Below are 12711 nucleotides of genomic sequence, written 5' to 3'. Positions count from 1 at the left end.
TGCTTGACTCAATCGATGACATACTGCGAAAGGATTAAATTTATGATATTTTGCCAAAATCTTTCTCACAGTGGATGAGCGAAGTCCGAGAGCAGATGCCCGCTTCCGAATTGAAGGGCTAGGACTCTGAACTGTTGCGGCGCACTCTTTCAACAACTGTCTCGAGGGTACTAACTGTCCTTGCCGGTCCAGGAGGATCCAGTTGTGTTAAAATTATTTATCCAGCGCAAAATCGTGTTACTGTTACGATCAGGGATAGCATCATGCAGTACAATGTTAAAATGTGCACCATTTGCGTAAAAAAAAAAAAAAAATCACCATTTGCGTAATATTCTCGCATGACAAACTTACGATGCTCAAGGTTCCACATCTCGGCAAAAATTGAAACTGCACACTTCCCCCTCCACAGCGGAACAACTGCCGGCCGTCGCCAAACGATATTCATTATGTACTACGAAAGTCAAAAACATGCGTTTCCTAGTAATCACCCTGTAGTAGCAGTAGTGGTAGTAGCAGTAGTGGTAGTAGCAGTAGGGTTGGTATTGATTAATCATTTAATTATTTTAATTTAACCTGAACAGCTTGCTTAGTAATCCAACACGTTAGCTTGGTAGCTTGGATAGCGGAGTACCGGCTATCAGATAATATAATTATTTATCTAGTGTTTGGAACGTAGTTAATATTTATTTATCTGCTACTAAGTAGCTCAATATTTTAATAGTGCAATTGCCATTTAGTTTTGCTTGTTTGGCTTGGTATTTATTGAGACCAGCTACTAGTGGTGTAGTCACTCTACCTATAGTGTACTTGTATATTATTATGTGGTATGATTATTGAGTGAACTGTTTGATTCTTAGCTTGGGCATTAGAGTTGTGTATTGGATTATAGTGGCCTAGTAGACCCCGCCTGGTGATAACACGCGTTGTGGTTTTTATTGGCAAGTCGTCGTGTAACTCACCGTGTTTTAGGCACTCTGGGCTTAACTATTGGATAGTTAGGACGAAGCCCGAGTTGCGTAGTCAGCAACGACCCCCTAGGAGAGTGGAGAATCGGCGTAGGCCTGGTAGTGATTATTGCACGTTTGTTTTGGTGACTTGTTTTTGACTTGTTCACAGTGCCCGTGTATGAGCCAGTCCTATACCGGTTAGACCCGGCTTTTGGCCTAGTGGTTTCCCTGACCTTATCGCAGACCCTGGAACTTAACCCAGCCATTGTAGGCTGAGCTATCCCCGGCAAAAGGTTGCGACTGCACTTACTTTTAATTTTTTTTCCAGTGCAGAAAGTAGCGTCGCAAATCCAATGACTGACGCTGTTTCTTGATGGAAACAGACAACATTGTCACATCAAGAGTAGAGTTTATTCCCAAAATTGGGTAGACATTCATAAGTAGGACTCCAAAATAGTGAATGAAAATATTGAATTTTCGATATATCAATTATTTTATTCGATATAAAAAGTTTGGTTTTTTAGGTTAACCTAACCATCCGAATGAAATAATCGATATATTGGATAATATCGATACATCGAAAATTCGGTTTGATTATTTCATTCGGTTTTATGGAGTCCTGCTTATGAAAGTCTATCCGCAGAATCTATCAAGTGAGGAATAAACCAACGCAAAGGCCTATTATACACCTCAATGAAACTTTGGTTAGCAAAAAGTTTGAAAAAATATATATGGAAAGACAAATTCTAGCAAAGGTACTTTATGTTTGTGTGATTTTTTATTATCAGAAAATGTTCTTCGTGTTAACGATACATTCTATTTGAAACTCCTTTTCCAGCAAATACAGAACAAGTTTTCTACAGTAATTTTCATTGGTATCATAGATCTTTATTCTTAATTTCTTTACAGCAATTCACTCATATGGCGAGGTGACCCTAAATCATGCATAGGCTCGGGGCAATCTTATTGGACATTTGTAATGAAATGAAGTGTTTTATTCATCACAGTTAACATAATTTGTGATACATCACCAGTAAACATATGACACTTTAGTTTTTTACAACAAAATACATTATGTTATACATTTGATTTGATTGACATAGAATACAAATTGTAATAGTTAGCCTGTTATGTAAAATAAATAATAAATGGTAAATAATGGATAATACATTATAAATAATATGGTGCTTTTATGATTTTACTTGCACTTTGTGAATTTGTCAAATTTTAATTATAGCTTGTCTAACTTTGGCAGGCCTAAATAAAGAATTTATTCACTAATTATTTTACAGGGGGACTTTGCGTTCCAATCGGTAAAGGGCGAAGATTGATTATTTGTCATGAAAGATCTAGCCAGATGAAGGAGCCAAACTTGTTTTTCTCCCAAATGAGTCAGGAGACACCACTAGGAGATGAACAGTGAACTCTTTAGAGAATGGTCTAGACAGTTGCGAAACTTTGGATGCGTCATAGATATGGATCACGTAAGTTACCATTCTAAGCTGAAAGAAGAGATCCCTACAACGAAGATGAGAACAGCTGATATCTTAGAGTGGTTGAAATGCAAGGGCAACCCTCATGACCCCAGCCACACCATCTGAGAACCACCCGGTAATTGTGAGGTGTCACAAAAATCTATACAGAAAGCATGAGCATGGTGAAATTCCTCAGTTGTTCTGCTACCTCTTTATGGAGACTGGCTATCCTGCCAACAACAAGCTGATTGAATACATTTTTACTGTGAAATGAGAGGTAGCAGAAAGGAACAACCCCTTTAAATCCCAGACGTAAAAATGCTCTTGAAAATGTATCCAAGAAAGATTGGATCAACTGTGGAAAACTATGTAACAGGATAAAGACAGTGATTTTACTAAAGAAATAGTATGGAATAATTATTATCATCAGATCATCATCAACCTTCCGGATGACAGAGATTCTGACAAGGAATCCAACTGTTGAGGACATTTAAGCCACAGCTCGACAACTGACCTGTGTAAATAATTGAAACACTCACCCTGTAATATGTTTCTATTTTTTTGTTTCTTTTGTATTATGCTATTAAATTTGTCAATAACTGTTATATTATTTTGATTTTGTTAAGAATTTGATATATCTTTTATCTGCTAGCCTTTATTTAATCTTTAGTTATAAATAATACATATATAGGCTATAAAAAGGGTAGCAAATTTAGGGACACATAACAGGCTAACAACTTTTTTTACGCCTTGTTGAAATAACGTTTTAAATACAAGAAATCCAAAACATTTTCAAATTTGTTTAATAATCTACCATCTTCTAAGCCGCATGAGTAGATTTTTTCCAATGATTATTATTATCGAATAAGGTAAACGCACCAGTAGCTGACAGTATAAGAAACTATACGCACTTAATAATCCGTGGTTTTGAATAAATAGGAACTAAAGAGATATTACGGATTTTATGTGATTCTAAATTTAGTGTAGTTTTCAAATTTGTCATACAAAAAGGGTTTTTTAAATATATTTTATAACATTTTTAAACTTAATTCAACCTTTGTACATGTTCCAGTGGCTGACAGTGAAAAAAGTGCTTGTACCAGTAGCTGACAGTCAGTTGTCCCAGTAGCTGACACTGGAACTATACATGTACTAGCTGCTAAACCTAAGGGTTTTATAATTTATAAGACGAATAAAATCTAACCTAATAATTAAATTATAAAATCATGTAAAACGTTATTAAGAAAATTTATTTTACATATTTTAAAATAAAAAATATTTACATTAAAAAAATATATATTTTTTATTTATATTAAAAACATATATAAATTTTTTTTAGATAATTTGGCTTACTAATTAAAAAATTAAAATCATTTTATAAAAATTTGTGATCACATAAACTATAAATAGCATGCAAATTTCGATGGGTAAAACCAATTTAATATTGTGCAAGTAGCAAATATCCCCTGTCAGCTATTGGAACTTGTATGGATTTTGTGTACCAATGCCTGACATTGATATAATTTTAAATCCAAAACCCCTAACGCCCCAATTTTTTCATGAAATTGTCAACAAAGGTATAATTGATCAAAATAATGAGCCTAATCATTAATACTATTTAAGAAATTTAGCGAAATGACAAAAAACCAAACTAACTTTCTTAACAATTTCATTAAGGGAATCGACTAAATGTGATGTGTACGGACAGGGTCGCTTTCAAACCACCACCATTCCGCAAGTATGGGCTAAATTTAACTGATTTTTTTGTAAACAAATCAAGAATAAACATATGTTCTTCTAACAATGCAATCATGTGTAAATATTTTTAAGAGACCACATTATAATGTAAAGAAACTCAAACTGTCAGCTACTGGAGCACTGTCAGCCACTGGTGCATTTACCTTAGTGAAATAATTACCTCCCCAACGTATGCATAGTCAGTTTTTTGTTTGGATCTGAACATGCTTGTCATCATATCCAAAAGGTCCGTAGTCAGTGTGATTTTTCCTCCTCTACTCACTTATGTTCAAAAAATGTAAATTCGAAAACTACATCAATTGGTAGGGAGATTACTAAATTATTTACTAAATAACATCCATTGACTTCGATGGGTAACATACATGGCAAATGGAGGGTTCAGCAGACCAGGGAGTTTCTGATAATATATGTTCTTGTGCACCGACACCAAATACCCGTTTTCTCTTTAGAACGTCCAAACAAAGCCTAGCCTTTAGGCGATTTGATAAGGTTTGAAGACAGCATACTATGTGCATACTTTTAGCGAATTTCCCTATAGGGAAGTAGCTATTACCGTAGGTCTCATGGTAAGACCTAAGCCGGGGACCGATTTACTTTTTCATTTTGATGTCCCCAGAGGCCAAAAACACCATTCTTTCAAATTTTTATATAGAGAGATATATATATATATATATGTCCATCCGCACGATAACTTGAGTAATTTTTGTCCAATTTTGATAACATTTTGTTTGAAGGTGTAAGGCGGGATAAACTGGAATGAATTCGCGAACCAGCATGATCGGACTATGGGAACGGGGGTTTTAGGGGGTAAAAATAGGTTTTTCCCATTTTTGACCCTAAAAACACAAAATTTCACAATTTATTTTTAAACCATTTTGTAGAGCTTAAAAAACAAATAATTTACTATATTGAAGCATTATTATGCGCCTAATTGTTACGGAGAAAATTCAAAAAAATTGTAATTTTAAAATTCCCATGTTATTCTTATGGTGAATAAGTCAACTGTTGTAGTTTGCTTGTTTATGAACATATTTTGATAAAAGTTGAAAAATACATTAATTTCTTACTAAACCACAGTAGGCTACCTTTTAATATTCTACATAAAAAAACTTTTTTACCCTCCCTGTTGCAGCAAACCTAAGTACTCATTAAACTAATTCTGTTTAAATAAGTAGGGAATAAATGTGATATTTTTAAGGGGACATTTTAGTTTAAATCCAATCAGGCAAATGGAAATTCGCTAAGTCTGCATGTTTGCTGCGGCGGGGGTATTTTATTACACATACCTAATTATTTAACAAAATTTTATTTGTTTAAATTTTGAAATTCATTTTTCTCAAAACTTACCTGAACTTGGTATGTTGTTGCAATGAATTTCAAAGATTTTGCAATGGTAATTTTGCTGACACTTTTTTTACACAGGCAATGTGCTCTATATTAAGTCTGATAGTTGTTTGTAAGGTGTGACTTCTTCAAACATGCTTATGGTTTGTAAGGTTGGTATGGTGATACAGTAGTGCCCTAGTCCAGACAGTGTTACAGTATACCTTATTCAGTTTGGCCAACAGTTAAAGCACAAGGGACAAATGACTTTAGTTGAATCTTTGTGTTTAACTTCAAGAAAAATTAATTATTTTGTTTGTAAGTTAACACACTTGCATAATCCAATATAATTTTGAATGTTTATATGGTAGGGTTTCATTCTTTACACTTCCCAAAATAACCATATTTTCCCACTTTAACGTATTCCATCCCAGAACACTATAACATTAACCTTTGACTATTGATACTCAGAAAAGTAGGTTATGTTATGAAGCCTATTACGATCAATTGTTTGATAATTAGTTTTCTTAAGTTAACATTGTTTTAATTTTACTTGGATGAGAGAAGTGATTACTGTATCATTCTCTCGTAACAAATTAAATTTACTGCCAGAACCTCCATAATTCAGGTGCAAGTATCTTTAGTTCTTGCAATGTCCACAACTACAGTACCGGTGGTACTAGAAAATAGTTACAAAGTATACTGTGGCTCTTTTGTTGGATGGATAAGAACTTAATTACAGATTAAATCTCATTATCTGTTATTTTTTTGTGTTAAAAAATATATATCTATGTGTACCTGTCTAATAAATAGTGATAAAGTAGAAACCGACCACTCAGTTTATTGGCATGAATAAACTATATAAAGTATCATGTTAAAATCACAAGGAATGAAATAACTGTAGTTAATAACAGGTCATGAACGATTTATTTACATTTGATATTTTTCTATAACATTTCTTGCACTTTACTACTCGTTATTTCAGAATTGAAGCATTGTACAAAACAAAACAAGAATATTTACAGCACAATAGGAAATGCATTACAGTCATTGTAGTCATTCGTCTAAATACACCACACTAATTACACGGAACCACATGCTTATCTTGTTGCCTACTACGATAATTTTCTTTAAACGAGAATTTGGTATTATCTTGGACTAGAGAGCGGTGGGGGAATTATCGTGAAGTCATGGCCATGTTTGGACCCAGGTTGCCCGACATGGTGTTAGGTCCAAGTAAGAACTGAAAAAAATACACAAGGTTACTTTAGACAAAAATAAACAACACAAAAGTATTGGCTAAAGCAATAGGTTCTGAAGTCAAGCTAATCCACCAGGTTCTTCTTCATAACATGTTTGTTAGACTGATTGTTTTTTGTGTGGCAGATTTAGTAAATGTAGGCTATTGTGTACTGTCAACTGGAAGTAATGTTGATGCTCTAGTAGGTACTACGGGTGTTCGGATGAATATTTCCAGGAAAAATGGTATGCAAGTTAATACATTGCTAATGCATTGTGTCAACAAATTACTCGCCTATCGTGTTCTATAAATCGATGAAATGCAGATGAAGTTATCAACAGTAGCATTATGGAGATAGTCTTACAAAGAAAATTAATCATTTAACTGGTTCGCTGTGGCCCACCAATCGCAGGCGTAGCCCCGGTGCGGCCCAGCGTTAAGCGAACCTGTTTGGCTTTCAAACATTTTGGTCTTGATTTTCCAAATCTAAAGACTGGATTCCCACACAAAACTTTTCAAGTTAAGAATCTTGTAGGTAACATCTAATAACAGTTTTTCAATTGTTGCCAAAGTTATAAAATGTCAATACAATTAAAGCCCAACCTGTTTTTGTTGGCTACGCTGAGATTCCTCCAGTTGAGCTCGCTCCACTTCAAAAACCAAAGGTCCAAACAGTAAGAGAGATGAACTAGCGACTATCCATAAACCACTCCTGGAGAAGTTGTATAATCCTGAAAAAAAAGAAACCCAAACAAGATATTATCATGGTTGCAGGACAAAAATATTACTCATATGAAATTATTTAATATCTTTAGGTACCTACATACAATATCCTATTGACTCCAAGTCAACTCACAGGGTCCCCACTCAAGCTTGAAAATGAGATTCCTGGTATAGGTATTTAATTCATGGTTATTTTAACATATTTTTTGTGACATTTAGAGTTTTGGGCGGAACAAGCATTGATAGTGTCAACGCTAATGAAGTAGTGTACGGACACCAAAGCCAAGCCTAACAGCTTGGGTGTTGAACATCAAGTAAGAGAATCGAGTCAAACTAAGTTTGGGCTGTAGGCCTAATTTCTTCCAAATAAAGCAATTTAATTTATGTCATTGTATACAAAAAGATGAATTAGCCCTACTAAATTCATTTCATCTTGTCATATATTGCAATATCTTAAACCTCAACCATATTTTTGTAATGGCCTATATTTTTACCTTTGATTGATGCGGTTGTCATGCTAGCTACCTTTGAAGAAAAGTTGCGAACTGAATCAGGAAGCATTTCAGTCAGGCCCTCTAATCTCTCTGCCCATGTTTCATCTTCAATATCCTGAGAATAAAAATAAATTTAATAATGCAGGCGTAACCCATGAGTTAAATTATTCAGATGCTGAGTTAACATAAGTTACCTAATTTGTTACTTGACATTAGTGTGATGGTCGACTACCCTGAAAACTACGGTAGGCCTACTTATTGTAACTGCAACTACAGTCTTATAATATGCAACTAACCTATTCCTTCACGCAAAACCATACCTAGTCCTAATGTATAAATTAAGCTTGAATTAAGAAGACAACAAACAGCTTCGAGCACATAGCTTGCAGCATAGCTTTCAGCCAGAATGTCCCGCTAATAGAACCATATGTCCTGATGGTATCCAAGTAGCTACCTAAGTATGATACCGGTAAAGAAGCACCATTAAAATGTTGTCACTTTTCCCAGGATCCAATGGTATAAAAAACGGCTTTTAGGTTACAGTAGCCTACTGACACGTTGCAGAAGATTTACACAAGTTCATTTGATTGTGGAAATATGTTAAGAGATCTTATTAGGCCTATAAAGTGTTGAAAGCTTGGTGAGAAATTACAGGATTCAATATGTGTCTGATACTTCGGCTATACTTTTGACCTCCAAGCCAATAAAAAAAGGTAACTTAATTGGGGGTATCAGTAAAGGTGGTTTGGCCGATAGACCTTTAGGGAATTTGAGACATTTTTGTATTAGGGTTTCTCAATGCCTAAGTATTGATACAGTAGAACCCCACTAATCTGACCTTGGCTAGTCCGACTCCTCGCTTAATCCGGAATATAAGTTACCGTTGCCTAAGTGAGGTAACATCATGACCATTTCCCATGAATGTGGACATCATTTTCCAAGATCGTGTAGAATAGGCTATTGAAAATCTTCTGTCTTGAGGATAGGCTATTACCATCGTCTACGTGATTGCGGTAAAATCATGAAAATCTTCTGCGAAAACAGAAACATTATCATTGTCTCCCACAATCGTAGCAAAATCCTGAATATTCTCCGCGGTAACTGAAAAACTAACAGTATCACCTTCCGCGATTGTGGCAAAATCCTAGAGAAATTCTGCAGTCATGGAAAACTGCATCATCGTCCTGGCGTCAGAGAAAAATCCTGCACATGCTGTTCCTCGGATAATCTGACATTTTCACTGTTCCGACCGCAGCCCTAGTACCTTAGGTGACGGATTAGCGGGGTTGTACTGTATCAAGTTCATGTCCAAATATAGAAACTTGTATGCTAATCAATGGTGCTCAAAAGTTAAGGTGCAAAGTCAAAGTGTAGGCCTAGGCAGACACAGTTTGATCAGACTTCTCTTGGAGTCTGAGAGTTTTTCAATTGAACATACTAACCTCTAGAGTTATGTAAAAAATAGGTAAGCTAAGTCCTAAACTTCTAAAGCCTCGTTCTTACCTCGTCGTAGGCATCATCGTCTCCAACGATGGCTTTAGGCTTTTCTGGTGTGGCATCCTTACTACTGTCGTCTAAAGACGCCATACCACTGTCGAAGATTTCGCTATCCATAAGGTTTTTGTAAATTTAATTTTCTCAAACAAATTTGACTGAGAAGGCACAGCAAAGTTCAAATACAACGTAACATATCACAACAAAAGACGTATAAGTTGAATGTAATGGTAATGGTACAATAATATGATATCAGCCTTCCTTCAGCTAGCTAGCCGACGACCATTGTTGTCTTCTTTTCTTTTATTAAAATAGAAAAATCAATCTAAGCTAGGCGTCATTGATTTCCTTTACCATCTAGAAATAGCATGCGGGGAATATGGTACTGATTATGTATGTATAAACCATGTATATATCCTGCCATTAGTGCAAACAAAAATGTCCGCATTCATTCATATACATAAATTTTGTTTTTCAAATAGCCGACCTCCTTAATTTTTCTTCTATCTTACGGTCGGTTGTCGGAAGGGATACTCTGTGACGGAAACACAGCTTTTAGCTAGTTTTTTCACACTCCTGTCTAGGCGCAACTACGACAACACATCAACAGTTTTTATTAGAGGTGTTGGGTTGTCGTGAAGCTCCATACAATACTTCCAAACCGTCACCTCACACGTAGGTGACAAGGTGCCACCCCAACAACCCTTACCATGTTTTTACGAGGGGATGGGTTGTCGTGTTCACTTAATTTTCGGTGCCATCAACCCACCCCCCCCACAAGTAGCCTAAGTAGGTGAAAAGGTGCAACCCCGATAACCCGCCACCACTCCTACCCACTCCTTACTCGTCTGTGCCATCACGACAATCCGCTACCACACATTTTTCCGAGATGGTGGGTTGTCATACACGCTCATATCAAGGTGCCACCCTAAAAAGGAGCCACCTCGTCATTCCGCCCCCTCATACTTCTTCTTTTTGTCGGTAGGGCGGGTTGTTTTGGTGGCACCTTGACACACCCCCAAATAAAGGAACACATATCAGCACAGTTTGAAGATTTTAACAAAGATGAGATGTCTACTTAAACCATGGATTTATCTCACTCCCTTTTGTTTAAAAAATTTCTGATTGCTGACTTAACTATATATAATCAACGACACACTCATGGCTAAACTCAGATCTGTATAGACTGTCGCTAAATAATATATGGACTGAAAAAAAGGATGTCAATCAGCAACTGCCTAGGTGCAGAAATGCTGAGTAACAGCTTCTGTTACTTTTATTGTAACGGTTGAATGCTGAATGATCACGCTCATTTTACCGGGTAACCGTTTCTGCTACTTTTGAACGAAACTAAACAGTAGATAGCACTTTCTAACCCAACTTTCATTTTGTAAGGGATTATAGTGGAAGGCAGGGCAGCTAAAGAATCATTAACATACTTAATGAGTAGCTCTGTAACTGTCAAAATAAAAATTGCTATTCTTACTTTTTTTCAGTACTTTAAATACGTAAGTAAGTATATAAGAAATTACAATGGGAAATAATTAATTACTATTGCGTTCCGTTACATCGTTGTGTAACTGGAACCGAAACTGCGAATAGTATTACTACTAGCAAAAGGTAACACAACGCAACGAAAGAACAGCTACAACAAAGAAACGTTAGTGCGCAGAGGTGACATTTCTGCACGCAGACAGTAGTGTAATGCTATGCTAATCTTGTCTTTTATTTATTTTCATTTCTATTTCTAGGAATGTTATGTTGTTGGCTCTTTGGCTGTCAAGAATGTAAATTATAGTGAATGCGTATTTTTTAAAGAAGTTGGTGATTAATTAAATAAAATTTACTTAGTTATCGTGGCTTGTATATGATTGTGAACATTGACTAATGGATGATTTAGGTAAGTAGGCCTAGTATGTTTTATGATCTCTCTCTTTAGTAATATGAAAATCTATTTTAGGTTAGACTGGGTCCAGTGTCTTTAGACATGCAATAGGCTCAGTTAGGCCTACTCGAAGAATATCTAAGTAAGCTTACCCTATATCATTGTCTTTTGCGTTACAGAGGATTCAAACTATGGGGATGATGGTTTGTGTTCAATTTGAAATTTTAAGTTGTGTAGGCTACAAATTATTTGCGGCCCAAATAAGTTAGGTGTTGGCTAGTCATTAACCAGAACAATTAATTGTATGGCTTTTCATTTGTAGCCTATCCAATGCAACCGATTGGCTTCTTTGAAGGTCGATTCACACACATCAGTTACGTCACGTTGCAGTCCAGTCACTTCAGGCACGTCACAGTTAACAAAAATATTCTTTAACTTAATGGATTTTCTATAGCGATATTTTCTATCTTTTTTAGGTATTTTCTACACTCACCTGTTGCAGTCCCGTCAGTAGCTCTGCAGGCGTCCGTCTGTCAATTTCAGATTTCTTTTCACCGATATTTTTGGATTGTCCGGACGCCTGACGGACGTGTTTGAGGCTAGAAAATAGTACTTTTTTTATTTAGGCTAAATGATTGAATTTATATTTTAAGTGATGTTTGTAACAATCAACAAGACGAACGATGAAAATATGATAAAATATTGTGTTTTAATTAAACATTTTTTACTTTAACAACACTGTAAATAAAGTGACGGAAGAGTGACTGCAACCAAATGACTGACAGTTTGACAGAGAAATTGCGGATGCAACTGTGACTGGACTGTAACTGAACTTGTAACTGGACTGTGACTGGACTGATGTGTGTGAATCGACCTTCATTCGTGATTTGAAACTAGCCGGTTTGACTCACATGGTCACTTAGGCCTATCATTATTACCTTATTAGGCTATCAAGGCTGTGTTGTTCACCAGCATAGCTAGATAAACTGTGTCAACTTCTTCTCTATCATTGCAATAATAGGCTTACAATATTTCTCATCTGGCTAGGAATGGCACTTCTAGCTAGGCCTACATGATTGCCAGATTAATATCCTTCTTCATCCACTAACAAAGACCTGCGACCTGGCATGAGGTAATTCACAAGAGTCCTACGTTGGTTCTAAGTAGGCCTACGTTCCTTACCCTTATGGCTATAGTAAATCAATTTCATTAAGAAATTGAGTGTGTCGGACTAGTTCCTAGATGATGCTACGTTTATTTGGATTAAGTTGTAATGACAGAATTGAGTTTTCTAATGTACCACAGGTTTTTGCCCTTGCTCCACTAACACAGGTAATTTAAGTTAACTGAAATATTTTAGATTTTAAATTAT

The 12711-nt window shown here is 35.8% G+C and overlaps 2 protein-coding genes across 2 annotated transcripts in view; one reads left to right on the top strand and one right to left on the bottom strand.

Moving 5' to 3' along the window:
- Positions 1-6619: 6619 nt before the first annotated feature.
- LOC128983329 (mitochondrial import receptor subunit TOM22 homolog) lies at positions 6620-9744 on the bottom strand. The gene is made up of 4 exons (XM_054402577.1): positions 9464-9744; positions 7961-8075; positions 7347-7474; positions 6620-6746 (listed from the first exon to the last, which is right to left on the bottom strand). Exons 1-4 carry the CDS (start codon positions 9572-9574, stop codon positions 6681-6683), a joined length of 420 nt encoding a protein of 139 aa, XP_054258552.1. The 5' UTR covers positions 9575-9744; the 3' UTR covers positions 6620-6680.
- A 1466-nt stretch (positions 9745-11210) lies between these two features.
- LOC128991695 (paxillin) overlaps positions 11211-12711 on the top strand; it is a 109133-nt gene continuing 107632 nt past the window's right edge. Inside the window, exon 1 of the mRNA XM_054414827.1 lies at positions 11211-11354. Within this exon, the coding sequence (XP_054270802.1) occupies positions 11342-11354 (13 nt within the window). The 5' untranslated portion in view covers positions 11211-11341. The remainder of the gene's footprint in view (positions 11355-12711) is intronic.

Source organism: Macrosteles quadrilineatus, unplaced genomic scaffold, assembly GCF_028750875.1.
Source record: "Macrosteles quadrilineatus isolate MER2022 unplaced genomic scaffold, UCM_ALF_1.0 Scaffold_1__1_contigs__length_201487025, whole genome shotgun sequence".
Lineage (NCBI taxonomy): Eukaryota > Metazoa > Arthropoda > Insecta > Hemiptera > Cicadellidae > Macrosteles > Macrosteles quadrilineatus.
Note: the sequence above shows the minus strand (reverse complement) of the source record. Positions and strands in the feature narration are given on the sequence as shown.

Excerpts from the sequence above, each read along its gene's own strand:
- LOC128983329 (XM_054402577.1), bottom strand. The coding sequence starts at position 9,574 with ATGGATAGCGAAATCTTCGACAGTGGTATGGCGTCTTTAGACGACAGT. Across the intron at positions 7,475-7,960 it reads GACAACCGCATCAATCAAAG|GATTATACAACTTCTCCAGG; the intron begins GTAAAAATATAG and ends CTTTTTTTTCAG. Across the intron at positions 6,747-7,346 it reads AGCGTAGCCAACAAAAACAG|TTCTTACTTGGACCTAACAC; the intron begins GTTGGGCTTTAA and ends TATTTTTTTCAG.